Below are 27,972 nucleotides of genomic sequence, written 5' to 3' on the forward strand. Positions count from 1 at the left end.
TTTTTTTTTTGACGGACGAAAGTTTCGGAGGCAGTGTGCAAGCCTGATTGACATAACGTGAGGTCGAATTTATTTTTTGACGTGCATAAATTTTGCATGCGAATTACGGACTCAGTGTGCAAAGGCCTTAATGTAAGTGTCAGGATCAAGGTACAACATTAAAACCCTGTTACGCTTTTTTCCACTGAGCGCTCGTCTGTGTTGGGAGTAACGCATTACAAAAGTAATAGGCTACATTACAGTAACTTATTACTTTTTGCTGTAATGCAGTAGTGTAAGGCATTACTAATGAATTTTCTGTAATATTTTACTCAGTACATTTTCAGTAACGCCCAGGTTAGTGGTGTCCAGGTTAGTAAATAAAGACTAAATGACAGCTTCTGATATATTTGTATAGCGATTTACTTCATTCTTCTCCCTCTTGCTGGTGTAGCCTACATTTGTATATTGTGTGACACTTCAATGTGTCCAGTGAAGGCATGTTTAGTCCGGATTTTACAGAAGTGCCGCAGGCATGATTTCAGCCTCGCGCTGGCCAATGGAAAAGTTGCTAAAGAAGGTTTAAAGGCTCTGTCGTTTCAAAGAATAGCACAATGCCAAACTTAAGTATAAACAACACTTGGGTGAAGATGACAGAATAAGACTACTGCACACTGTGACACCGTCGTTTTGATTTTTTATAGTAATAAAGTAATTTAGTTCAGTTAGAGAACAGGCCGTTCAAATAAAAACTGAAGGTGTCTGCTGAGCATGATCTGAACGTGTCGCAGCAGGACTCAGATCTTGAGCTGACAGACAAGATGATCGCGGAAGATTTGGTTTTAAAGTGAAATGTAAAAGCGCCTATTAAAGTGCGAATGTTCCTTTCGGTTAGATAGTGATTTAAAAGCCCAGATACCGTTATTACCGGTGTTGTCACATTACACTTTGATTAAATGGTGGGAAAATGTTCACACCGTCACATCCTTACTGTACATTAGCGAGATGGATGAGCATTGCTTAGAGTTTACCACAGATACGGACAAGAACACAGGATAATATTTAAATATAAATCAGTCACATGCAACCTTTGTCTAAAACCGAAATAACTTGGTTGTTGCAATAAATAACTTATTGTCGCAACAATAAGAAAAGAACAAATGCGCATATTGTCATAACAGAGTTTAAACACCGTTCTGTTGTGTCTATAAACAGACCTAAGTTATTCCCAGATATTGCCAGATAATCTTTACTTCTGCAATCCTTATAACAGATTTGGATCGTTTGTGATTTTGTCCATCATGATTTCTTGCATTGTCTTGAGCCAGTTCCCTATTGTTAGCCTGGATAGCCCACAGTCATTATGCTTCATCATATCGCCTTCTATTGGATGTAAAATGCTCTCTGCCTACATTTTAGAATATTAAGAGCTACTTCTGTAGTTATTTTGGTGAAAGTAACTCAAAAGTAATACAGGAGTAATGTTACACATTACAGTTCTGAGACAGTAATATTGTAATGTAAAGAATTACTTTTAAATAGCAGTAATAAGTAATCTATAATAATAATACAGTTTGGAAGTAACTTGCACAACACTGGCGCTCATGTACTTTTGCACAGCAGCCTAAGGGAAAGAACGGCATACATTTGCCAAAGGCTGAACTGAAAAAAGTGGGGACCTCAAGTTCCAGTCTTGTCTTTTAAACATCATAATCAGGAAGACTTGGATTCTGAATTTTTATGTAAATTGCATGTAAGCCGATTACAAGCCAGGCAGTGGCAGCGCAAACAAAATTTATATTATGGACCTTCAATTTTCTGAGCAGATGAGATAAAGGCAGAGTAATATTCTGACGGCAATCATCACGCTGTGTTATTATGACATTATAAAGACGTTTCTCGGTAAATTACTCTCTCTCTTTCCCATCTTTCTTTCTCTTAAATGGAATGTCCATATGTGACTCAAATGGGTTAAAGTGAAATTTGCTGCATTGTTCAGGGTTTGTTACAGGGGTTAATTTAGTTGAGTTCCTGGTGCAGAGGTTAGCAGAAATGTTCCGCCTTTCTCCATGGCTGGAAATCCATTTGTGGTCACATGATCAGTTGGTCCAGTAGAAACGATATATTGCACTTGCCTTCATATAGTCTTTTACAAGCAGAATGTTGGTGGTGTTTCATATGTTAAATCTGTGAAAAACCATACTAATTTAGGAAAATTGCTAAAAACTAAATGGAGGAATTCGAGGAATACAAATATTATACATTTATATATTAATTATATATAATTTATTTATCACCAATCAGGCATAACACCTTATATTGTAAGTTGGTGATGTTCCATGTGTGGTTATTTCCTTATGAAATTAGGTTAGGAAAATTAATTGTAGGTCCTAATATGAATTTGTTAATAATACTAGCCTTAAAATAATAATAATTTAATACATTAATGACAAAACTAGCCAATTATCGTATTGATAATATCAAGCAACCTTCTTCCATTGCTCCGTGGTCCAGTTCTGATGCTCATGTGCCCACTGTTGGATCTTTTGGCGGTGGACAGGGGTCAGCATGGGCATGCTGACTGGACTGAGACTATGCAGACCCTTACGCAACGAACTGCAATACAATGTGTATTCTGACAGCTTTCTATCAGGACCAACATTAACTTCTTGAGCAATCTAAGCTACAGTGTCTCTTCTTTTTGACCGGCCAGCCTTCGCTCCTCACGTGCATCAATGAGCCTTGGCCGCCCATGAACCTGTCGCTGGTTCACCGCTGTTCCTTCCTTGGACTACTTTTGTTCTATACTGACCAATTTATGTTTCTTAAGCACCAAATCAGCATATAAGAATGAATTCTGAAGGATCATGTGACAATCTATACTGGAGTAATGGATGGTGATAATAGTTTTGAATCACAGGAATATATTACATTTTAAAATATATGAAAATAGAAAACGTCTCGGTTACGTATGTAACCCTAGTTCCCTGAGGGAACGAGACGCTGCGTCGAAACGCTGTGAGAACGCCTCTGCGTTAATGCGCCGTGAAGCGCGTGTAGAACCATTCCATCGGAAGATCGATCGATCGTCGGCGTGATGACGTCATCGACCGGAAGCTATAAAGCATCCGTGAAAACAAACAGGAACTAGCTTCTGAAAAAGCCTGAAGTAAGTGATCACGGGCACGCCGGGAGTATGGCCGGGCGATGCATCCTCCCCTCAGAGGCCAGGCCCACAGTTTCCACAACTCTGGGCGCGGATGCAGGACTCTCCCGCCCGCCTGAGAGAGAAGATCCCTCCTGGTCGGATTCTCCATCGGAGAGCCTTCCAGGAGAGATATCAGGTCCGAAAACCATACTCTGGTCGGCCAGTACGGAGCCACTAGAAGTACCTGGGCCCTGCCCCGGCGTACCCTCTCCAGAACTCCTGGAAGCAGGACAATCGGGGGAAATGCGTACAGGGGCAGCCTCGGCCACTCCTGTACCATGACAGAGTGACAGAGAGAACCACTGAGGACAGTGAGAATTCTCTGCCGAAGCAAACAGGTCTATCTCTGCTTTCCCATATTTTTGCCATAGGAGCTCCACCACCTCAGGGGGGGACTCTCCATTCCCCGGGCCTCTGCCCCTGCCTCGACAGGATGTCCGCTTCCTGATTTAGGACCCCTGGGATGTAGACTGCTCTGATGGACAGCAGTTTCCCTTGGGCCCACAGGAGGATCTGACGTGCCAGTTTGTATAAGGGACGGGACCTCAGACCCCCCCTGGTGATTTATATAGGCGACCACCGATGTGTTGTCTGTCCTGACTAATACATGATGGCCCCTGAGGTCGGGCAGAAACTGTTTCAATGCAAGAAACACAGCGAGCATCTCTAGCCGATTTATGTGCCATAGCCGCTGGTGTTCCTGCCATAGACCCTGGGATGAATGGGCACTCATGGTCGCACCCCACCTCGTGAGGGAAGCATCTGTCATTAACGTTACGCGACAAACATGAGCCCCCAACACGGGTCCCTGGGACAGAAACCCAGGGATTTTCCACATGACCCTCGGGGAGAACCCTTTTGTTCTGAGCCACCACTGTAGCGGCCTCATGTTCAGCAGGCCAAAAGGTATCACGTTGGACGCTGCTGCCATGAGACCTAACAATTTCTGGAACTGTTTCACAGTGACGGCACGGTCTAGCTTCGGTTCTTTGACTGCTGCCAGGATCGATGCTATGCGTGTTGGCGATAATTGCGCCCGCATAATTACCGAATCCCAGTTCACGCCTAAAAAAGTGGTTCTCTGAGCCGGAGAAAGCACACTCCTCTTGGCGTTCAGTCTCAACCCCAATTTCGACATGAGCGCGAGAACAGCATCTCGATGCTGAACTGCCATCTGTTCGGTATGAGCTAGGATCAACCAATCGTCGATATAATTCAGTATGGGCAGACGCAACGGCGCCAGAGCTGCATCCACACACTTGGTGAATGTGCGGGGTGACAGTGCTAGACCGAAAGGAAGTACTCGATATTGGTATGCCTCTCCCCCGAAGGCAAACCTCAGAAACTTCCTGTGATGTGGAAGGATGGAGACATGGAAGTACGCTTTTTTGAGGTCTATGGTGACAAACCAATCCTCAGATTTGATCTGCGATACAATCTGTCTGAGTGTGAGCATCTTGATCTTGAGCTTGGCCACTGAGCGATTTAATAGGCGCAGATCTAATATCGGGTGCAACCCCCCATCCTTCTTTGGCACGATGAAGTAACGGCTGTAAAACCCAGACTCCCTGCCGGGAGGAGGAACCCTCGGGTGGCCCGCGGAGACCGACTACGCCCCGGCATTGCGGCGGGGTTGGCAGCGCAGCCCCCAGAGCGCGCCGCAGGGAAACGGGTACCGTAGGCAGGGGTAAAAAATGTTTTCCTGCGGGGGGAACCACCCTCAGCGTCCTGATGCTTCTGGCGTCAGGAACGCTTTGACGAGGCCTTCTTGGCGATCAGGACTGTCCTCAGATCAGCCCTGCCCCTCGAAGACCTCGCCTGAGAGCGCCGCCCCTCGTCCCCGCGCTGAGGGGGAGTTCGGGTAGCGACGCTCTGCTTCTGTTGCGCCCTGTGCGAGGTGCTCGTACTCGGCTTGGACTCCTGGAACCTCTCGGTGACAGTATGGTCTGCGTCACCGAAGAGGCCCGCAGGAGACAGCGGCGCATCGAGCAGGAAGCTCTTCTCCCTCTCCTTGATTTCAGTGGGGTTTAACCATAAATGCCTCTCCGTGGCCACCAAGGCTGCCATAGAGCGGCCAACACATCTGGCCGTCTCCTTAGTGGCCCAGAGAGCGAGATCGGCTGACTGTCTCAGTTCGTTGATAATTTCACCCCCCACTTCATCACGACCGTCCAAGTCCCTGAGCAGGTCGGCTTGATATGCCTGCATTATAGCCATCGTATGCAGGCACGCAGCAGCCTGACCTGCTGCCGAGTACGCTTTGCCCACCAATGCCGACGTTGTTTTTAGAGGTTTAGTGGGCAAAGTCGGGGCCTTCAGGGACGATGCCGAGGAAGGCATCCTCTACAACCTTTGGCATCGCCCCATAACCGTACAGTTTCAGCCCTACAATGTTACTATAGACGGATGTCTGAGGGCTGAAAACTCTATATCAAGCCAGTCTCTTCCACGATCTAGCCACCTCGGTGTGCAGATCGTGGAAGAACGGCAGGCCCCGACGTTGAGGTTCTGATGCACGAGATGGCAGGAATCTTTCATCTTGCTTGCTAGTTCTCTTTTTTCCTGCCTCAGATCTCTCGGTGGGCCAGTCAATATTTAACCTGGCCACCGCTCTCGTTAGAACCTAAACTAACTCCTCGCTAGCAGGGGACTGAAGTGGCGAATCTTCAGTCGCGATGCTCTCAACGTCCACCTCTCAGGGGGAAAGAAACCGCAGCGCGTGCTTCCAAGCCCCGAGAAGAGCCGCTGGACGGTGCAGGTGAGGGCAGAGATAAGGCAGCGCCCGTCTCAAACCCCTCTGCAAGGTCCAATTGTGAACCCCACGACTGAAGCCTCCGCTCTGCCTCAGCAGCAGCGGGACCTGAGCCGCGGGGAACATGAGCCGAGGCACCCTCCTCGAAGAGTGCCCAGCGGGAGCGCAGCGTTCTCAGAGGAAGCTGTTCACAATGCTCACAAGCAGCCCCCTCGAGGGCTGCCTGGGCATGCTGCGCTCCCAAGCAGGCAACACAAAGAGCGTGTGTATCCCCACCCGTGATGTAGCGTGGGCAGGGATGAACACACCTCTTGAACTGCTTTTAACTCGCCATTTCGATCTATTTTTTCTCTTTTTTGTTAATATATAAGGAATATTTAACAAAAGGTGGAAAATTCTATCTACTGACAGACAAAAACACCAAATAGACAGACAGGTTCACACAGATCGCTTACTGAAGGCACAGAAGCTAGTTCCTGTTTGTTTTCACGGACGCTTTATAGCTTCTGGTCGATGACGTCATCACGCCGACGATCGATCGATCTTCCGATGGAATGGTTCTAGGTGTGCTTCACGACGCATTAACGCAGAGGCGTTCTCACAGCGTTTCGACGCAGCTCGAGTTCCCCGAAAGGGAACAGTTATTTTTAATTGTAATAATATTTCACATTGTTGCTATTTTTGATCAAATAAATGCAACATTGATGAGCATCAGACTCAAAAACATTATAAATGATAACAGTATAATGACATTAGTATCAAATGCGATTTACATTTGTGTTAATTTAAATCAGTTTAAATCTTTAAGAACTACATAAAAGTTTTTAATGAACTTGTCAGCACATATTCATACAGTAGTTTAATCATTTATAGGACTACCCTAACTTTTTCAATATCAAGGTGCTTTAGTTTTAGTGCTTCTACAGGAGCTTGGCTAAATTGGGTACATGGAGAGGGAGAAAAATTCATTTCCCTTTTCCTTTTCTCTTCTCTCACCGGCACTTCACTCCATCAGCTTTCCTTTTATCCCTAAGTCATTTTCCCTTTTTCTTTCTCACTCTGTGAACGTCTGCACTCTCCATATCCACCTCGCCTCCCCACCGCAGCATCAGCTCCGAAATGGTGCAACAGTTGTATTGTCACCTAAAGCTTTTTTTGTTCCCTTTTTACCTGATTTATTTTCCTGTTTTCTCTGAATGACAGAGCAGGCCTGGGATAACGCAGAGTGAAAATCAGCGGAGAGACACTGTATGCTGAGTGATAGAGCGAACGAAGGGGGGAGAGAGAGAGAAAGTTTATAAGGCGCGGTTTTGGAGAAATGTAAGAAAGAAGCGAGGGAATCTGTGGTGACCAGCTGCAAGAGAGGAGATAGCAGAGAGAGGCTTTTAATTCCCAATCCCTACAGAGCCTTTGAAAATTACCAATCTTCTTATCACAGACGCAGGGCTGCTTATGCAAATTGTTGTGGAGTGGAACGTTTAAACGGAAAATTACTCGACAGCAGTTTTTTTTTTTTTTGCCTCCTTCCCTCCCTCCCTCCCCCCACATGCACACTTCCACATAGAAAGCCTGTTTCCAGTCTCAGATAAGAAGATGAATTGCTCTTCGCGCTTTGAAGCACGTCAGGATTTAAAGAATCCAGCCTAGCTGTGGTCTACAACTGGTGCTCTTTCTGGCTTTGTCAAAAAAAAAAAAAGGGAAAGTATTTCAAAACAACATAGAATCCGCGCTCCAAAACGTCGGAGCCGCCTGCGGTGTCGAAGAAAAAAAAAAAAAAAAAAAAAAAAAACATTTATTTAAACCGCACTCAGCAAGCAAATTCTATTCACTGTTGTTTATTTTTCCCTCACTTGTTGGTTGCAGTGGTTCTGAACTGGATCTTAGCATGGACATGCAGAGTTCTTCAGATATATATATATGCGTGTGTGTGTGTGTGTGTGTGTGTGTGTGTGTGTGTGTGTGTGTGTGTGTGTGTGTGTGTGTGTGTGTGTGTGTGTGTGTGTGTGTGTGTGTGTGTGTGTGTGTGTGTGTGTGTGTGTGTGTGTGTGTGTGTGTAAAGTTTGGATACTATGTTTTTGCAATAAATCTCTTATGATCATCAAGCCTGCATTTATTTAATCAAAAATACAGAAAAAAAGAGTAGTAGCCTAATATTGTGATATATTATTACATGATGTTCTTTTTAACTTTTTAATATTCAAAAAATCTTGAAAAGAGTATCATAGCAGGTTTAACATAACACTCAACTGTTTCCAACATGGACATTAAATCATAATTTTAGAATGATTTCTGAAGGATCATGTGACACTGAAGACTGACGTAATGATGATAAATCCAGCTTTGATCACAGGAATAAATTATATTTTAAAGTATATTAAAATAGAAAACCATTATTTTAATAATATTTGACAATATTGCTGTTTTGATCAAATAAACGCAGGCTCAATGAGCATAAGAGGCTTCTTTCATAATGCTGCAAAATTATAAAAAAATGCTAATATAATAAAGTCCTTTCACATCACCATTTCGCCAGACTACACTTCACATAATAAAACTTTGATAGTTTCGTCAAATAGTAAACAGTGTATCTATATACATTAATACAAGTAACACTTCTTACCATTAATGCGACTTTTGGTGCTGCATGGTTTTGTGCAGTTCTTTTTTGTTTGCCAGTTAACATCCTGTCAGCGATGCAGTTTGATTTATACAATTTTCAACCGATTTGTTTTAACTTGTTTTGCCAGATCACGATTGGTTGATGTAACGTTATTATACCTGACAAACGGGCATTTATAAATTGTGTAAAATTTTAAAATATATAATAGAGATTTTTAATAAAATCGACACATTAGCTTTGATTATTGATGAAAAAAATGTTTGGTTTATTTTTTTTCCGTAAAGCTATTACAGACGCTCTCTGAAAGAACCATATGGCTTGAGAGTCGTGTCCGCTTAGACTGTGGAAAATCAGCCTATAAAACGCACGCAACCAATAGCAACGCGTCATGGCAACCGACTGATAAGAAAAAATAAACAGACATTTTCCGACTTTTGAGCCGTTCGTTGCTGTTGTACACATTGTCATGTTATTATAAATCAAATTTGTTTAGTTTTATTGACCACACATATTATCATTCATATTTGTCTGAGAGGGGCACTTTTGAGCTATTTTGAAAAAGGGCAGGGGCTCGAGCACCCAAAGCTCCCCCCTCTGCACGTTCCTGAATCTTAGACATGACAAAGCAATAGATGCATGGGGGGTTCAAGTCTCAGACACTGAAAGTCCAAATGACACTTTCGGCAATTTTCCAAAATTCTTTTGAAAACAGAGCTGGGCCTCCTCCCGCCGTGCCGTCTTATCAGAGCCGAAGAGCATCAGAGAGCCAGATGGGTTTTGCTAACGCCGTTCAGCCAGAACTCGAGCACGGTGGAGAATGCGGCTCTCTTATGCTTGTCCAACAGCTCTTGACTCTAGGCCACAATTCAATTCTGTCTTTGAGAAATCATTTTCAAAGCATGTCTCTGTATTGAGGAGAGAGCCTATAGAGGTCAATTGATGGCAGCGCCTTCATTTCATATTGTGGTATTACATCGGTGGCGAGAACCTGTTTGGAAAATTATGGTGTAATTTTGTTCTTTTATTCCATGCGGGTCCTTTTGTACCTGACGGGCCATTCGTACTGGGTAATGACTGTTGATTTATTGATTTTAAGAGTGGTGCGCAACCGAGAAAAAATGTTTTCTATGGAATTTTTTTTTTTTTTTTTTTTTTTTTGTGCAAATCTATGTGATATTACTCATAAGTTTTGCTATTGTTATTAGTCCATTAAGAGTAGCTGGATGGTATCTGAATAGCCTGACGTTCGTCAATTCTAGTCAGAATATGAGTTTAATACTGCTCCATTGGGCTGTAATTATGGAGCGTGTTTCAACTGAACAAGGAAAGACATCAATCCAGACCAAACTGCCCGAGCTCAAATGTTGTGGGCGGGGCTGAGTTCGGCTGGCATCCAGGCTAGTATCTGGATTCACAAACTTTCACTGTTGTTAGTTTCACTCAAACAATCCTTGTTCACATTACTTAAAACTCATGTAACTACATATTACATTTAACTAAATTAAATTTTGTTATACACTCAAAAAAAATAATTGTTGGAATTACTTTTTTTCAACAAAACAAAAAAGCCTAGTTAGCCTGGCTCCGCCTTCCAACGTACTTCTGCTCAATTTCAATTTTCCTTCAGTTTGTCGTCTGGGTTTGCGGTATATTCTCTGGTTTTCTCTGGGCAAATTTTAACCAGTCTAATCAGCAAACAGAGGGAGTGGCTGAGAACGTTGATGTTGTGCACTAATTTGCACATGACATATGTCATGTCCAAATGTTAGCGATTGGTTATGGCAGATCCAGAGGGATTCTGGTCAGTACCTGCCTTCAAGGAAGTTAACGCTTGTCAAAGGAGAATAGCCAGACTCTCTGTACAAATGAAATGTACAAGAGTCTGGTAGGACCAGGCTGGTGTCAAGTGGGTTCCAAACAACTATATTGAGTAATTTTTACAAATAATAATTCACTTGTATAAACAAAATAAATTCAACTCTCTGCATAATGGTAACCACAAAATAAAAAAAAATAAAAATATATATATTTTTTTTACATATTCCTCTAACTGTCCAACGTAACTGAACATTAAACATTAACAAACTAATCTTTTCCACATAAAATAACACTTAATCCCTAAATTTACTCTCCTAATGCAGTCCCTTGCAAAGGGAACTATGGATCCATTGCCCAGTTAGTTATGTTAACATTAACATGTGTGTTTTACTCAGCAGTGTTAAGTTGACTGAACAAACACTTAAGTAAAGCTGACAATAGTCATTTCAGCATGCTTTTCAAGGGACTGCATTGGGAGAGTAAATATAGGGATTAAAGTGTTATTTGATGTGTTTTTCGATAAAGAGAAAGCTGTTGTTAGTTTATGTTAGTGTTTAATGTTCAGTTATGTTAAAATTTAGAGGAGTTCCTGTAATGTTTTTGAATTTTGTGGTTACCATTATGCAGAAGTGTGTTGCCTGCATGTTTAGGCTGTAAGCACTCATATATGCATGTTTTTGTATTTTTTTTTTTTAGAATTCCTGCTCTCAATTAAATTTACCTGTAGTTTGTTCAATTATTTGAGTGCATTTTGTAGAGCAAATAGTTAATTTAATAAAGTAAATTAAGTCAATAAATGTATACACCTCACATAATGAGCTTTTACAAATGTAACGTAACAATAAGTAAACTGCACACATAAATATTATATAACAGTGACAAATTCAAATGTATTGTGTGTTTAGTCAATGGGATTTTGTCAGTTTTACTTGAATTTCTTTTCTTCATCAATCAATCAATCAATCAATCAATCAATCAATCAATCAATCAATCAATCAATCAATCAATCAATCAATCAATCAATGTTATTTATATAGCACTTTTACAATGACGATTGTTTCAAAGCAGCTTGTGTACAGTGTTAAACAGGACAATATTGCGACAACACAAAAATACATCTAAATTGTTATTTGTACAAATTACTCGATATAGTTGCATGGAACCTACGTGACTGCGTTTCTAAGTAATTCCAACCAATAATTTGTGTGACTAATTTAACTAGTATTTTCTGTATTTTGAGAGTACACAAAAGAAATTTGGTGTAGAAACAAGTTTTACTAAGGAATTTTACAAAAAAGGGCAACGGCAGCTAAAAAAATGAATTAAACAGAAAATGTTGATGTAGAAAAACTGTATTTTCTAGTAAAACATAGTCCATTAATCTTTTTTCTTTTCTTTTTTCACACAGTGTAGCTCATTGTTATTGTTCATTCAATATTGCAATAATTTACTCGTGTTGTTTCAAACCTGTGCCTTTCTTTCTTCTGTTGAACACAATATAACAGAACACCGACACAGCATTATGCTGTAATGAAAGTCAGCGGTGAAAAAAATAATAACAACAAATATTACACACAAATGCTATGCTAATCTACATCTTAGCTTTGCATCTCCACCAACTCTACGAATGTGAATATATGCATATTCAAGAAATAAGACTGCAAAGGAGCAACAGTAACAGGAACGATTTTTAAACAATATATGCATGGCTTCAGAAGACCTAGAATTTAATGCATGTTGTTGTGTTAAATACCTTTTTATAGTGCTTTTTTAGAGCATGAAAGCCTTTTTAGAGCATTCACATTGTGGAAAATTTCCTGCCAAACAACTTTTGTGTTAAACGGCAAGTTAAACAGATAATGAGTAAATTATGACTCATTTTATTTTTGAGTGAACTATCTTTAATTGTACAATAACATCTCAAACCCTTTTCTTCTTACATTCTGTCTTCCACAGAGGCAGCTAAGGAGGAGGAAGTGTTATCTGCTAATCGCTGGAGTCCTGCTTCTTACTCTGCTTATCATCATTATTGCAGTCTCAGCCAGAAAATGAAAGCAAGGCCCCAGGTGAGCAATGTCTGTTGTGCCCAGCCTGTAATATAAGTCGCGAGTGGATTATATATGGACAACATAAATCTAAAAAAATTAACAACAAAAAATGATATAATTACGCTATGATCACCAATGATTTTCGTTACAGCTGCAAAAACATCATAACCAATAAGTAATAAGGTATTTTCTACACTGGTTTTGAGGCTCTCTCCTGAACGCTCGGTTTTGATGGGTGTGCTGCACTGAAGACTTAGAAGTAAACGCCCACGACTAGGATTGGATAAGATGTGCATATTTAATGAGCTTCAGCTCCCCTGTCAGTTCAGTTCACATGAGGGAGAGATCATGGGGCTCGTAAACATCTTTATCAATCAAACACAATGATTTATTTCTCATCCACCTGCGATTGATTGGACTATTATTTTCATATTACACATAGCCCGCACAATAGGTTGATAAAAGCGTGAACCGCCCTTCAAATGCCAAGTCGAGAGAGACAACAGGACAGATCATGAACGGAATATTATAAGCTTCATCGGCCTGCCAGGCTTTGTGAGCCCTGGCTCATACTAAAGGTATGTTCTCTTAGACACGTACACATAAGAAAAACGATCTATAACCATGCAGTACTACTACATATTTTACTGACATAAGTGTGTTGCACCATTCCTACTGTCGGATCCAAATCCAGCATCGACCGGAGATTTCTTTACAAACGATTCCGCAGTGAATTGAAGTGAACACACATACGGGTCTTCCCCACATGAGCTGGAACTTCATTAAAAATAAAGTTGAACCACACATTCCTAATATTATGATCTGAAGGAAGCTTATGCTGCAACTGTGTTCTTCCACAACCAGGAATAGCCTTAAATCTTCCTCTGTATGTTTATTGTTGTTGACCAGCATGAGCCGATCACCTCCATGAGTCGGTGGGTTGGGCTACTGAAAGACATGCTGTAGAGGCGTGTTTCGTACCGCAATGACGTAACAATGAAGCACAAGATCGCTTTCTGGGCCTGGTGTCTATAAAAGCTTTTCTTGTACCAACAAGGAAGTTTTCAGCTCTGAAACCTACAGGATGTTCTTATATTACCATGACCTTTTATATATCAAAAGCTCAAGGGAAAGTTGATTTCTCAATTCATCACCGCTTTAAAGGTCCCATTCTTCGCGTGTTTTCGAAGCTTTGATTATGTTTACATTGTGCAATATAACATGAGTTCATGTTTCGCGTGTATAAAAAAAAAGAGTATTTTTCACACAATTTACTTATCTGTACAGCACTGTTTTCTCTGTCCTAAAAACGGCCTGATGATTTCCTTGTTCTATGAAGTCCCTCCTTCAGAAATACGTAACGAGTTCTGATTGGGCCAGCGCTTCCCGTGTTGTGATTGGACAGCAGCTAGCGCACTTTGCCCTGAAAGTTCCCGCCTCTTATCATAATGGGGAGATGCAAGCATTGAATGTGCGCTCTTCTCCACGTGGGAGAGCAAAAAGACCACGCCCCCTATTTTGTGTGTTCTTGTGGGCGGAGGGTTAGTCAACAAACGGTTCTAGTGATGTCATTACATCCCTGCACTTCCTGCTGTAGTCCAAACCGGCCGTTCGCTGTAGGCTTTGAAAAGGAACTTCTGTTAAATAAAATATCTTGCTTGGCATTGAACTTTGAGCTTTATAATTTTACAGGTATTATTTAGGCCTATGCTCTAACAGCAACATTACACACTAACTAAATTTTGAAAGATGGAATCGCGAAGAACGGGACCTTCAAATACTTTAAATATAAAGGAAAACAAAGCACTCAACCTGGTTAAGTTATTTATCTGACTTTAAAATTATTTGTCAGAAAAGACAAACTACTACCGCATATGTCACTTAATAAAATATGTATTTTAATCCTAAACAAAACATTTGAAATAGTATATAGACATCAGTTGAAGAGTTGAGCAGAGCAGAGTTGAAGCATGTGCAGTATTTATTCAATCCTAATGTGAACAGATACAAAGGAAAAATATACTTGGTTTGACTTGACTTGACTTGACTTGACTTGACTTGATCCATGAACATCAACATGTACATCAACATGGATATGAACACGAACATGAACATAAAACTCACCATCAGTGGTTGCAGGAAACAAACCAAGCTAGACAATGAAACAATAGTAACATGAGGGATACATAAAGACTAATGACTAAACGAGAACCCCAATGAACACATTGAACCAATCAAAACTTGACACATAAAACAAGGAACCAATCAAAACATGACACATTAAGCAAAAGGGACACATGACAGGAATACATGGTGGGGATAACGGATTTGATAAAAAGGAACATGACTATGAGGATTGTACAAAATAAAAGACAGGAAAACATAATCTACAAAACCACAAAACAGAGGTGACAGTAGTATTTTATTAGCCTAAAGTATCAATACAAGAAAATACTTGCCTCCTCATTTCATGAACTAACACCACAGTTAATCAAAGTAGCTAACCGCTGCATTTATCCCCAAAATACAGTGCAGAATGTCAACAATTCATTTTGACTGAAGAAGGACATTTAAAAATTCATCACTGAATACTTTTAAAGTATCCAATGCCTGCAGTTGCTTGTTTAAAACTTTTAAAGATGAGGTGTCAAAATAATCTTGCTTACCTAATTGTTTCTTGACATTTGTGTAACTTAAACCGATGCTATTTTTCACCACGAAAAGCCAATGCGTGAAAGCGCTTCAGACTAATATTTCACCCATGGGCAGCCTCTCTGAGGGGACTGGGATTTTATCAGTTAGATGGATTACCTCCTCATTCATCTCTGAAAGGCCAACTGACAATTACACTCTTCTGTTATTCATTTATCCTCACAATCTACTTTTATTCGTTCATTGACTCATTCATTAGTTCATTGGTTTTTCTCATTCATCTATCTGTGAGGAGGAAGAGTGTTGGAAACTGGGTGAGGACTGACTCCATTTCCATGAGATGTTTATCTATGTGTTCGATCTCTCACGGCCTCCCTCGGGGAGACGAGGCTGAGTGACAGCCTGGACTCCCTCTCGTATCGATCCGTACCCTCTCCGCTCTCCCGCTTTTTCTCTGGCAATACACACACACCTCCTTTTATGTGGTGTGTGTGAAACTGAAAGTAGATAGCATCTTTAATTAAGTAGCTCTTAACTCGCATTTGTGAAATGGAGTGAAACACGGAGCATAAGTTGTTTGAACTTTGGTGCTAAGATCTCATCTTTTACCAAGCGCTTGAGCAAATAAGAACAGTTGAGAGATTTTGTCAGTAAAAAAATAAAAAAATCACTCAACTCAAATGCAGTTCATAAATGGAGAACTCTTAAGTACTAATTGATTTTAGCATTCCAGCACTTTGTTGTTTTGACCTCTAACTCATTTATGCTTTTATGTATTGTATAATTTAAATACATAAAAAAATTGTGTGTTATGTTGTGGGGTTGCTATGGTGTTCTGGGTGTTTTTTAATTAAATTTTTTAGATTGCTAGGTGGTTGATGATTGGCTCAACTCAGAAGTGTACCCTCCTCAATATTAATATCTGTATGGCTCAGGTCACATTTTTGAATAAGAATAGGGAAGGTCACACCACAATTATAACGATAATGACACAAAGGAACAATATATATGTATATTTTTTCAGCTCATGAACAATTAACAACATATGTATTTGCAACATTTGGAATTAGAATCCATCCTGCTTGAAAGAACATTTAAAATGGCAGGCAACAAAACTGCAGCAAATGCTTATAATAAACAGAACATTATCATCTGTTAATGTAGATGCTAATATCATTATAATTATAGTTATCTTTAGTTCCCATTGTTGGTGTGACCAGGCTGTAACACACACACACACACACACACACACACACACACACACACACACACACACACACACACACACACACACACACACACACACACACACACACACACACGTGAAGGTGAAGATGTAAAAAAAAATACTCTTTTGACCACTACTGTACAACTTCATGAAAAATGTATTTTAATCAGTTTTAAACAAAATATTTTGAATAGTACATCGCAGAGGTCTTCAACCCTGCTCCTGGGGACACTGTCCTGCAGAGTTTAGATGCAACCCTAACTAAAGACAGGTGAAGTTAATCAAGATCTTCAGGATCACTTGTTGAAAATACACAGGCAGGTGTGCTGAAGCAGGTTGAAAATAAACTTTGCAGGACAGTGGGTCCCCAGGAGCAGGGTTGAAGACCTCTGGGATAGATGTTAATCTAGTTGGTCCCACTTTATATTAGGTGGCCTTAACTATTAAGTTATTACATTAAAGATACAGGTCATTTTTCAAATGGAAGTAAACAGGGATGGATGGATGGATGGATGGATGGATGGATGGATGGATGGATGGATGGATGGATGGATAGAGAGAGAGAGAGAGAGAGAGAGAGAGAGAGAGAGAGAGAGAGAGAGAGAGAGAGAGAGAGAGAGAGAGAGAGAGAGGGAGAGAGAGAGAGAGAGAGAGAGAGAGAGAGAGAGAGAGAGAGAGAGATTGCTACATTTCCAAATATCTTCTGTGTTCCACAAGTCATGACATATTTTTTATTTTATTTTGGGGTGAACTATCCCTTTAAGTATAATTAGCCGCATAATTTAGCCACATTCATGGAGAACCGTGTACATGTTTCAAACGTTACACTCACTTCTTCTAGAGGAGCAGCAGGAACACAAATAGTAGGTACCAATCTTTTTTTTTCAGGAGCAGCTTCTTAGCAAAACCTGCTTTACTGACCCTCATTTATAAAATGATTCGCGCGGCGCAAACATGAAAGCATTGACGTTGATCGAGGGAATATTCCCTTTGAGAACAAAACTCTGCATCTGCGTGAAAACTCTTTAGCGGTTTGGATTTAGGAACATCAACATGACTGCTGTGTTCGTTATTACACCCAAGAACAGAACACCACAATCGTTTAGACGCCATTCTGCTCCAGCGTATCCACAAGGGCGGACTGTGATGAGCTCGCTCAGGGCGGGTCTGAGATGAACCGCTCCTGTCAATCAACAATCCCGGGAGGGGTGTCCGACCGTGTGATGTCACACAGTCAAATGGTTTGAATTGAGATGGGAAAACATGTAAGATAAAAAAAAAACTGGATGGATTTTTATCATTATAGGATGGTTGTGTACAGGCACTGCCAACACACATTTCTATACAATCAACTTGTAAAAGTGCATGTACCATTATATGACCCCTTTAATAGAGGAGCCATTTAGTTTATCTATCCCTCCTACTTACACATGTTCATACCCATGCTGATCACTTTTTGCTCACCTCTCATATCTTTTATTCCTCAAGATGACTTATGGGTAGCATGAAGCAATGTGTATCAAATCATATTTGCAGACCCTATGTTCTTTAGAGAAAGGCTGGGAAGGGGGTGGGGTGTGTGTGTGTGTGTGTGTGTGTGTGGGGGGGGGGGGGGGTTCACCCTAAGCCGCACTGTTTGGTTCAGCGCCATAACAGCTCAGGAGAGCTTGCCAGCTTCTGTGCTGGGATCCGGCTCCAAAAAGCTGCATAGATTTATTGAGAATTAACAGCTCTGAATCTATGTAAACACAGGCCATTTGGTTCTGGTGACACTCGTGTTTTTCATGCACTGCACAGTTTATGATGATCTCTTTACGTTTTCTACATTTAAAGGTGCAGTTTATACGTTTTTCACTTTACTAAAGCAGAAAAATACCTTAATATGCTTGCAAACATGTAGGAAACATGCTAAATTCACCTACTCGTTTCTCAAAAAAACAATGCTCCAACCTGTCAGACTACTTCTTAAGACAGTTTTAACAAAACTGATGTTAATACCAGGTGTACACGTGGCCTTAGAAAAAGTTGGAGGTGACAAATCGGAGAGGTTAATGGTGAAATCCAAGGAATAAAAGGGAGCAAAGTATTATTGGAAATGTGTTGGACTGATGTTGTTGGAAACAGACAGGGTGGCAGAGGGAAGAGCATAGTGCATAATATATCAGTTTAATGATTCAGCAATGACAGAAATAACCAGAGAGCTGCTTTGCCTCTCAAATCAATAGCCCTGCACTTTATGATGCTCTAAATAACACAATAACTGCTCCTTGACACTTATTCCTGCGAGTTGTGTTGCCAGTGCTGCCCTCACATCTTGTTTACAGACTCATTTGGGTGAAAGGGATCCTTTAATATGCATGTCAGCAGCATGAACTAACTACAGCCGTGTTCCGTCTACACCGAGCTGTTGAAATTGAGGGCAATTTGAGAGCGGCCCCGACTCATTGAGTCACCAACTGCTTAAAATGAACCCTCCACAGCATGACAACAGGCTATTGCCGTGTTTTAATGTGGTGTCCATTATATATTATCTAGTAGTAGAACCATTTAAATCCCCATCTGTCATTCAGCTTGACAAGAGCTTTGATCATCTCTGAGCATGTTTAGACCCCAGTGGTGTCTGGACCCCTGAAGAACATCACCTCTTATCTCATGTCAGCAAATGTCTAGATAGAATGTGATTTTTGGATGGTGAAATTTCAATTTTGTTTAGTGAGATGACACTATTATTGTTGCACTGGTGGTGGAGAAACATGTTTTTCAAATGTACCTATTTTATTTTGTTTACTAGAAAAAAGTAGTAGCTTTCAGTTTTTTTAGATATTAAAGATCTGTTTATTCATCATGCCACAATTTGTGATTTAATGGTTGTCCAATTCACTAACACATAAATCCAGGTAATTGATATCTTACTCCATTGGTTAAAAAGTTTCATCAAGGTTGCAATAAATTTGTCAAAAGACTATTCATTACAAAAAAAAAAAAAATATATATATATATATATATATATATATATATATATATATATATATATATATATATATATATATATATATATATATATATATATATAAAATAAAAACTGTTCTTTTGAACATTGTATTTTTCACACACAAACAAAAATCTACAAAAATTATAAACAATGCATTTTTATGCACTTTCATGATAATGGGAAAGTTTCTTGAGCATCATATTAGAATGATTTCTGAAGGATCGCTGAAGACTGGAGTGAGGGTGCTGAAAATTCAGCTTTGTCATCACATAAATATTACATCTTTAAAATATATTAAAATAGAATTTTAAATTGTAAGAATATTTCACAATATTATTGTATTGCTGTATTGTTGGTAAAATGCTGTAGCCTTGGTGAGCATATAAGATACTTTTTTTAAAACATAAAAAAAAAATGCTCCAAAGACCCTTTTATGCTAAAAGGGTTCTATAATGACAAGAAAGAACCCTTTTGGCGCTTAAAAAGGGTTCTATATAGAACACTGCACAAAAAAAAAATGCATTTCTTATCTTAGCAAAAACTCTCTTAATTTTGAGTTATTTTTCCCCAAAATAAGACAATTACTTTTGCTTGTCTAGTAAATACTTCTTGTTTTAAGAATGTTCAGATGTTTGTACTAGAAACAAGACAAAAATACTAAGTAAGAAAAGCATTTTTTGCAGTGAACCTTTTAGGGGTGTTACAACTACGTAGCGCCGATAGAACCTTTTAGGGTTCTATATAGAACCTTTTCTTCTAAGAGTGTAGTGAATAGTAGCTTAAATAAGTGTATAGGGGACGATTTGGAATGCAGTCGTAGACCTTATTTTACAGATAAACCGCACCACCACCACCATCACCACCAAGTTTAAACAAGTACAACATATCTTCTTTTCTTTTTTGTGTTTTAGGACTACAATCTGACCAGCTATAGTTTGTCCATTTCTGAAGCTGTTGTAGGTTTTTCAAAGGGTTTTCTATCTTTGTGGGCACATTTGGCAAAGCAAACTTTTCCAACATATGACTAGACTAGAATAAGCAGGATCTCAATCCCATTGTGTTGCTTAGTTTTGTATTGGCTTCCTTGTATTCATATTAATAACAACAGTCTGTACATTGTAATATCAACTTATGGCACCTTTGGAGGTCTTTTATGATGATTTCTGATCACATCATATCGTTATTTATGGTTTTGTGAATGTGCAAGTATGGAAAACATGTAAATATTCATTCTGCTATACAAATATGACTAGTTAAGTTTGTACACTTAAATACAATTCTCTTTTTTAAGATACAAGTCTTTTGGCCATGCAGTTGTAAAGACTTTGTGACACACTCGCAAATCACCCAATGTTGTGTAAAACAGAACCTAAACTGAATTTGCCAGGTTCAATCCGTACACAAAAGGGCATCCCCCAAGCTCTTCGCTGACTTGTTCACAGCCCTTGTTATTTGAACTTCTAGGAAAAGTGTTGCCAGATTCACTGAAGAGAATTAATATCTGTAAGATGTTCATTGCTGCCATAGAAACAGAGCACTTAGTTTATGATGCATATTAATTGCAGACAAAATAAGGGAGCTTTTTCTAATACTTTTTTCATAGTATAAAAAGCACTCCAGTTCTATAACATTCATTCATTCATTTCAGTATGATCCATTTTTTTGCATGCTCGTGTTTTTCGAATGTTTACACAGCCCACATAAAAACCTCAGTCTGTTTCTAAACCTCACGTGGTCTGCCTCTTTTTGAACGTGACAGAAGGGCGCAAAGCCAGCACACTTCCCTGGTTCTCCCCGGCACAGAACTGCACGGCCGGGCCAAGTCTCTGTTTGACCCTTATCATGTCTGAGACTGACCGCTGAGAGCAGGATTAGTGGGCAGGCCAGCACCTGTGTGGGCAGACACCACACCCTCCACTGAAGCAGCAGCGTGGGCTGCAGTCAAACCGTGCAGCCAGACACCGTCACAGAAAGAAGGGACATAACAGACCCAACCCACCCACCACAGGCATGCTGGGAAGGGCAGGGGGAGGAGGGCAGAATTTACCTCTGCTTATCCTTAGAAGCCTTTAATGTCTCTCTCCCATCACTGCTGCTCCTGGCTTAGTGTGTTGCCTTTGAAAATGTTGACTGTTTCAAAGGAAGAAGGTATTATGGAAGGTAGTGGTGAAAGCTTTACTTAATGTATATATAATGCCTGATCGGTATGTATATATATTCCATCAGAGAATTATGAAATTTCAGACTCTTTTGGAAGAGTTCTCTCTCTCTGCGCAGAGGATGAAGACATAACAGGCTGTGGTTGAGGCCTGCTGGCGCCCATGGGGCCCGGTGGGGTCCCCACGCACATCAATCTTTCTGAGGGAAAGTTTTACGATCCTTTGTCTTAAGCAGATTGTTTGCATATGTAACTGGGTTGGTTGCTGATGAAGAAACTATTATAAATTCCTGTGATACTACTATGTTACACAGGTTTCAACATATACACAATCTTTTCAGTACAACTCTGTAGACACCAAACAAGGTAGCTGAGGTGACATTAACTGCGGGTTCTATCATAAAACATACATCAAAAATTAAAATAAAAAATACCACATGAGAGACACTACACAAGACAGTAATAATCATTAGGATTGGGTACCATTCACTATAATGGGTATTGGTACCGGTACCAGAAATTCGGTTTTGGTACCCACGGTACCTTTTTTCGGTGCTTTAGGGGCTATTTACATCAGTTACTGTAAAGAAACTGTAAGTCATTTATAAAAGTGTTATTGACTTTATGCCAGAGCTGCTTTGATCTTTGTCTGCCATTATCTGTGATGTTTGTTTATAATATTTACCAGTAAATTATAAGCTACTAGCTACATAGTTAATTGAATTCATAAAAACAACCATATATACATAACCATATACAACCACTAAGGGCATTTTCACACCTGAAAGTCCACACTAAGGTCCAAACCAAAGTTTGTGTTTTGATACATTGTATCCATTTGGTCATTTTTGGTTTGCTTTCACATTGCAGTTATGCAAGCGCACTTAAGAACTTTACATGAGGCACTTGCGTCCTGTCATCATCATCTATCTGGGCTGCATCTTAACATTGATTGGTTTGTTAGCGGTCGTGGGTCTGACGTCAGTGTGTTGTCAATTCAGCGGGTAACTTTGACAAGAATGAATAAACAGAAGACACATATCGTTGACAATACTGTTAATATTATGGCATTACTATGGCATATTCACCAAATGAACGTCCTCATTGTGCAAACATTTTATCGGCGCCAACAGGAAAGTAGGAGAAGACTATTAGGCTACTTTAGCCATTAAACAATGTATTTTCTTAGTTATGTTTAAATATTATAATGTTATTATTAAATTTCATCTAGGCTATATTGATTATGAAAAGTGCACCCGGTGTGTATGTCAAAGACATTGGGACATATATATATATATATATAAAGCTTGAAAATAAATAGTCAAACAAAGCACACTGTTCACGCGAGCTAACTACACAAGCGGTTCTGTTTTAAATCCTGCGCCCTCCATCACTGCATGTGCTGTGAGTTTAACCTGTTTTTTCACAAATCCTGTCACCAGAACTTTCTGTAAATGGTCTGAAAGTCCGAACTATACAGAAAATTATTTCACACAAGAAATGAACCAAACCCTTGTTCAGTTTGGTCCGGACCGAGACTACCTCTTTTTGTCTGAACAAAATTTGTCTGTTTGGTCTGGACTATGGTCCGGGGGAGGTTTCACAACTTTAATTTTGATTCGGACCAAACTGAAAAGTCGGAAAATCTGGACCAAACAAGGTAGGTGTGAAAACGCCCTAAATCGCCCTCGCCCTCACTCTATACCCTCTTGGGACTCGTCTCTGGTGCTAGATGCAACTGCAGAGAGCGCCTCTTTGCAGCCAGCAGAGTTAAAAATCCTATATTGGAAGACAGTACTCCTGACTGCATTAGCCTCCATTAGACTGCATTGGCCTCCTGACTGCACTGACCTGCAGGCATTTTCACTCGACGTTTTTCACTCGGCATTTTCACTCGACATTTTCACTCGACCTGCAGGCATTTTCACTCGACGACATTTTCACCTTCACGCAGGCACTCGACGAATCATGCCTGGATTTCGAGGCGGGTAACTTTCATGTAATCCTGAGATCCCAGCCCGAATATGTGCCCAATGTTCCCACCACTCCCTTCCGGGACCAGGTGGTGAACCTGCAAGCGCTGCCTTCGGAGGAGGCAGACCCTGCCCTAGCTTTTCTCTGCCCCGTTCGTGCCCTGTGGACTTACATGGACAGAACGCAAAGCTTCAAGACCTCAGAGCAGCTCTTTGTCTGTTACGGAGGCCAGCAGAAGGGAAGGGCTGTCTCCAATCTGAGGATGGCCCACTGGATAGTGGATACCACTATGTGAAATCCAAGACTGAAGTGAACTGAAGTGTCCATTCTTGTGTTGGCTTGCTGTGCCATTTCCCTCCTCCTGAACTGGATACGTAATCTTATACGCACTAGTTGAGTTCCCCAGCACGGCGAACCCTGTTGAGTCCTCTGCAACCTGTGGCAGTCAGACGTGGCGAAGCACATTGGTCACTCATATGCATTGGTGGAACTTGTGTTAGGGTGGGTTCCATATGTTGTGACCCCCATGGCGGTCTCAGATGTGTATTCTCTAGTTGCTGTACCATCACTGCGCGGCCGAATCACTAGTTTGGCTCCTCAGTGAAAAACAAATGTGCATTGCATCTGTTTCCGGATTTATACCCACGTTGCGGGGCGGAGCGCAAGATACAAATCTCGCACGCCAATAGCCATTGGCCCATTCTCTATCTTCCCTATCTTGAAGCTGATAGGGGCTCCCAGTAGTGATCTCAATGCATCTGCGACATCCCGAGACGTTATTTTAGTTAACAAACCTTTCTGGTTCTGAGAAAGTGTTGAGTTTTGCAGATCCATCTGCAACATTATAGTGGAAAATCATTCAGTGTGTAGTTCAACCTTAAAGTTACCTATGCTTTCACTTCTTGTTCAGTATTTTTAATTTTTTTAATATCTGGCATTGAACAAGTTGCTCTCAGCTGTTATCTTTTTTACCCTTCTTGATTATGTTTTTCTTCTTCTTTGTATTTGTATACGTTCTATGTTTTCAGGAGAGTTTGAATTTCTTTTTTTAATAATACCATAACATTTTCATGCTACACACATCCAACAGTTTGAGTTTTTAGGATCAACTGAGGCATCGAAGCTTATGTGCAGCTTGTCATTCTCTCTGAACTGCTAGCGAGGCTGAAGCAGAGTTTCAAGCACCTTTTTTCGCTGATAAATATTAAAGAATTAATGCTCAGGAAACATTTTTATATTTAGCCGCTAAAGCTGATTTAGCCTCAGTGAAACAGAGCAGACAGGTTCCTGCAGAAAGAGGCTTATTCAAATGAAAAAGCTAAGTTGACAACACTGAGCTGGTATTCACCATGATGAGACATTGCAAAGATGAAAAGAAAGAAATCCAAGAGAGGCACGGAGAGAGTGAGAGAATATTTAAGGGTGCCTAGAGTACTAAACATCAGACCCTCTAACAGTGAACATCTGACATAACATAGTTCTATACATGTTGTTCTGTCATGAAATTGTATACACTGTTCACTAATACATTTAATATTAGTTATAATATAGTATTAAATGCATTCAATATATTTTATCAGAAGCTAAATAGATTACTATGACTCCTGTCAAATTCTTATCTAAAAAAAGAATTAAAACTGACATGCAAGGTTGACAATGTTTTGCTGTTTTGCAATGTTAACTGATTTGCAGAATTGCTTTAATAAATTAATTCATGCAAGTAAATGGCACTATTATTTTATTTATTATGAGTCATGTTTTAATACCAGATAAAGTGTTAGTAATGTTGATGCATATGTTTTGTTTTGCCTGTTATTTTACAATACGTGCACTTACAGTGCACTTTCCTATGAAAGTACTGGGTAATATAAGCAAACTGCCTTGGTTAAGATAAGGTTAAGGTGTAGATCTGGGTTATTACACAGTTATTGCAATTGCTATAATAAGTAGTATGTACATGGGGAACAGGACTCTGTAAAATGAAATTCTACCATTTTTGTTACAATAACAATATTTTTGTTGTTTATTTTGTCCAAAGCAACCTAGTACACTTGTTGAAGTTCTTCAGAGTTCTTCAGTTTTTCTTTAGCCGAGTACAAAAAGTTTCTCAGTCGCCCAAACAAGTATCGCTGCTTGCAGAAAGTGCGGGAATTCTGGTTTTGACAAATGAAAGTAGGCTATTTTGATTGATGATAGTCTTGTGTTGCCACTTGCAGCAGTTGCTCAAAAGGGAAAGTTATAAAGTCAGAATCGCAAAGTTGCAATTGTGTTTTAAAGTAAGAATTGCATGACACAAACTCACAGTTGTGATATAAAGTCAGAATTGTAAGTTATAAACTCAGTATTACATAATATAAACTCGAAATTGTGTTATAAAGTCAGAATTGCATAATATAAACATACAATTCTTAATTTTTAAAGTTTATATCTCACAATTCTGACTTTATAACTTTCAATTGTGAGAAGATAAAAAGTTGTAATTAACTTTTCTTTTCTTTTAATTCTGTGGCAGAAACAAGCTTCCACAGTGATAATGTATGATTAAGAGCTCATATAAAAAATTAAAAAAAAATCTATTTAAGTCATGGCAATAAAGTGTACGCCTTTTAAAGACTTATCATGTCGTAGTAAAATTGAAAATGTCCTGGAAAATGGCCCCCAAAAAAGACTGGGAACACTCCCTGGGGTTAAACGCTTTTCTCAAGGGTAAAATGCCAATAGAGAACACAGCAACTTGATTAGCCCATAGGGATAACTTTACCTACAGTTATAAAATAGGGTTCTCTACACTTAAGGGGTTTGTTGCAATCTTTAGCCGCCCCACAACCACATTAGTGAAGGTCATTTTCTATACTAGCCAGTAGCAGCCGTCAGAAATGAAAGACAGCTGGTGCACCCGCATTTGGAGTTAGCATAGGGCACTAGTCCTAGTATATTTAATCCACGTCCATGAACAAGTGTGACAATAAGCCCTCTGTATGGACTAAAATCCTCTTAGGCAAAGCTTTGTGGGTAAACTTGCCTGATGCAAATTCTAAACCCCATTAGCTTTGAGGAACTAGTCAGCTGCATTGAGATTAATGGCAGGGCGACTACTTGATTTAATAGGGTTATTTCACTGCTTCCGGCCAAGAATAAACAACAAACTTAATGCAAGACATTACTCACTTTCTCCACTGACTGATAGAAGTTTCTGAGCTCACTTATGACTGAGGTTTGTTGTCGTTTTGTTTGGTTTAATATGCTATACTTCTACCTTTTGTCCCCTCTCTTTCTAGAATCAGCAAGACATCTGTGAGTGACAGTCATTTTCCAGGGGGGAAAAAAGCAATCTGATAGAACATGTTATGTAAAGTGTATTTAAAATGTTTTTATATTGATTTCACCAGCATGAATTGTAAGGGGGAAACAAGAGTAAGAAAAAGGTTTAACAAACTGTGTTTCCTACCTGCAAAAAATGCTCTTTTCTCTACACTGAAGTGATTTTGTGAAATTAGGGGATATGGATTTGCAGCTGCTATTAGGATAAATGCTGAGTGAGAAATGTTATGTGCAATTTTCCATTACAGGGTGAAAAATGAAAATCCTTATTTATCTATTTTTTAGTGCTGTCAGCTCACTCTGAACTTTACTCATGGGGATTACCGACAAACTCTCCGGGTGAGAGACAGGCGCCGAAGCTCCCATGTGAGAAACAGATGTGCGGCGGAGGTATTATAAGTTTGCAGAGTCCCAAACCTAAATGTTAGTAGCTTATAGAAGGAAACAGAGAGATAGAGAGGACATCTCTCTGAAATGGAAGATGACAGAAACCACACTTGTCTTATTTTGGGGATATGCTTCTCCAGGTGTCACAATGAGACAGCCCCCTCCCGGCTTCAGCTGCTGGCTGGTGTCTCCAGGAAGAGCTGAGATTACCGAAAGCTGATTGGTCACCTTAATGTGCTAGACACCACATTAAAACGACTTAAAAGTGCCATTATAGCTGAATGAGCAGCACAGAATCACCGAATCCATGCCGCTGGGGGGACTGCATGCAGAGAACGATTTGAAAATAATGTAATAGTGTTGTCAATCCCTAGAAAATATAACTAAGATGCTCGCTCCCTTTAGAACAATGTTGAAACTGTAACATTTACATTTGAGTGTAGCATGCAATGCAAATATGCATATGAATGTAACATGCGCGATAACATGACAATGATGTGATGCACAATACAAAATATTATTAGGATATATATATATATATATATATATATATATATATATATATATATATATATATATATATATAATATTTTGAAGATTGGAATAATTGATTAAGAATATAAAATAATGCTTTTGAAAAGTGTCACTTATTTTCATCAAGCCTGTATTTATTTGAGCAAAAAACAATATATTATAAACTAAATATTTGTATATATCATACATATTTTGATATATTAAAAATGTGATTTATTCCTCTGATTGGCCAAACCAGTATTCAGTGTCACATGATCCTTCCGAAATCATTCTGATTTGCTGCTCAATTACAATCAATTAT

General features: G+C 39.8%; 1 protein-coding gene across 4 annotated transcripts in view; it reads left to right on the forward strand.

Moving 5' to 3' along the window:
- Window positions 1-27,972, forward strand: part of tsnare1 (T-SNARE Domain Containing 1) — a 240,590-nt gene that overhangs the window by 176,786 nt on the left and 35,832 nt on the right. For all 4 annotated transcript variants that reach the window (XR_010906407.1, XR_010906408.1, XM_067448267.1 and 1 more), the window contains exon 11: window positions 12,334-12,443. Coding sequence is in view for 2 of the 4 variants with exons in the window: in XM_067448267.1 (XP_067304368.1) it covers window positions 12,334-12,429 (96 nt within the window). In the remaining 2 variants the exon portion in view is untranslated. The remainder of the gene's footprint in view (window positions 1-12,333; window positions 12,444-27,972) is intronic.

Source organism: Pseudorasbora parva, chromosome 7, assembly GCF_024679245.1.
Source record: "Pseudorasbora parva isolate DD20220531a chromosome 7, ASM2467924v1, whole genome shotgun sequence".
NCBI lineage: Eukaryota > Metazoa > Chordata > Actinopteri > Cypriniformes > Gobionidae > Pseudorasbora > Pseudorasbora parva.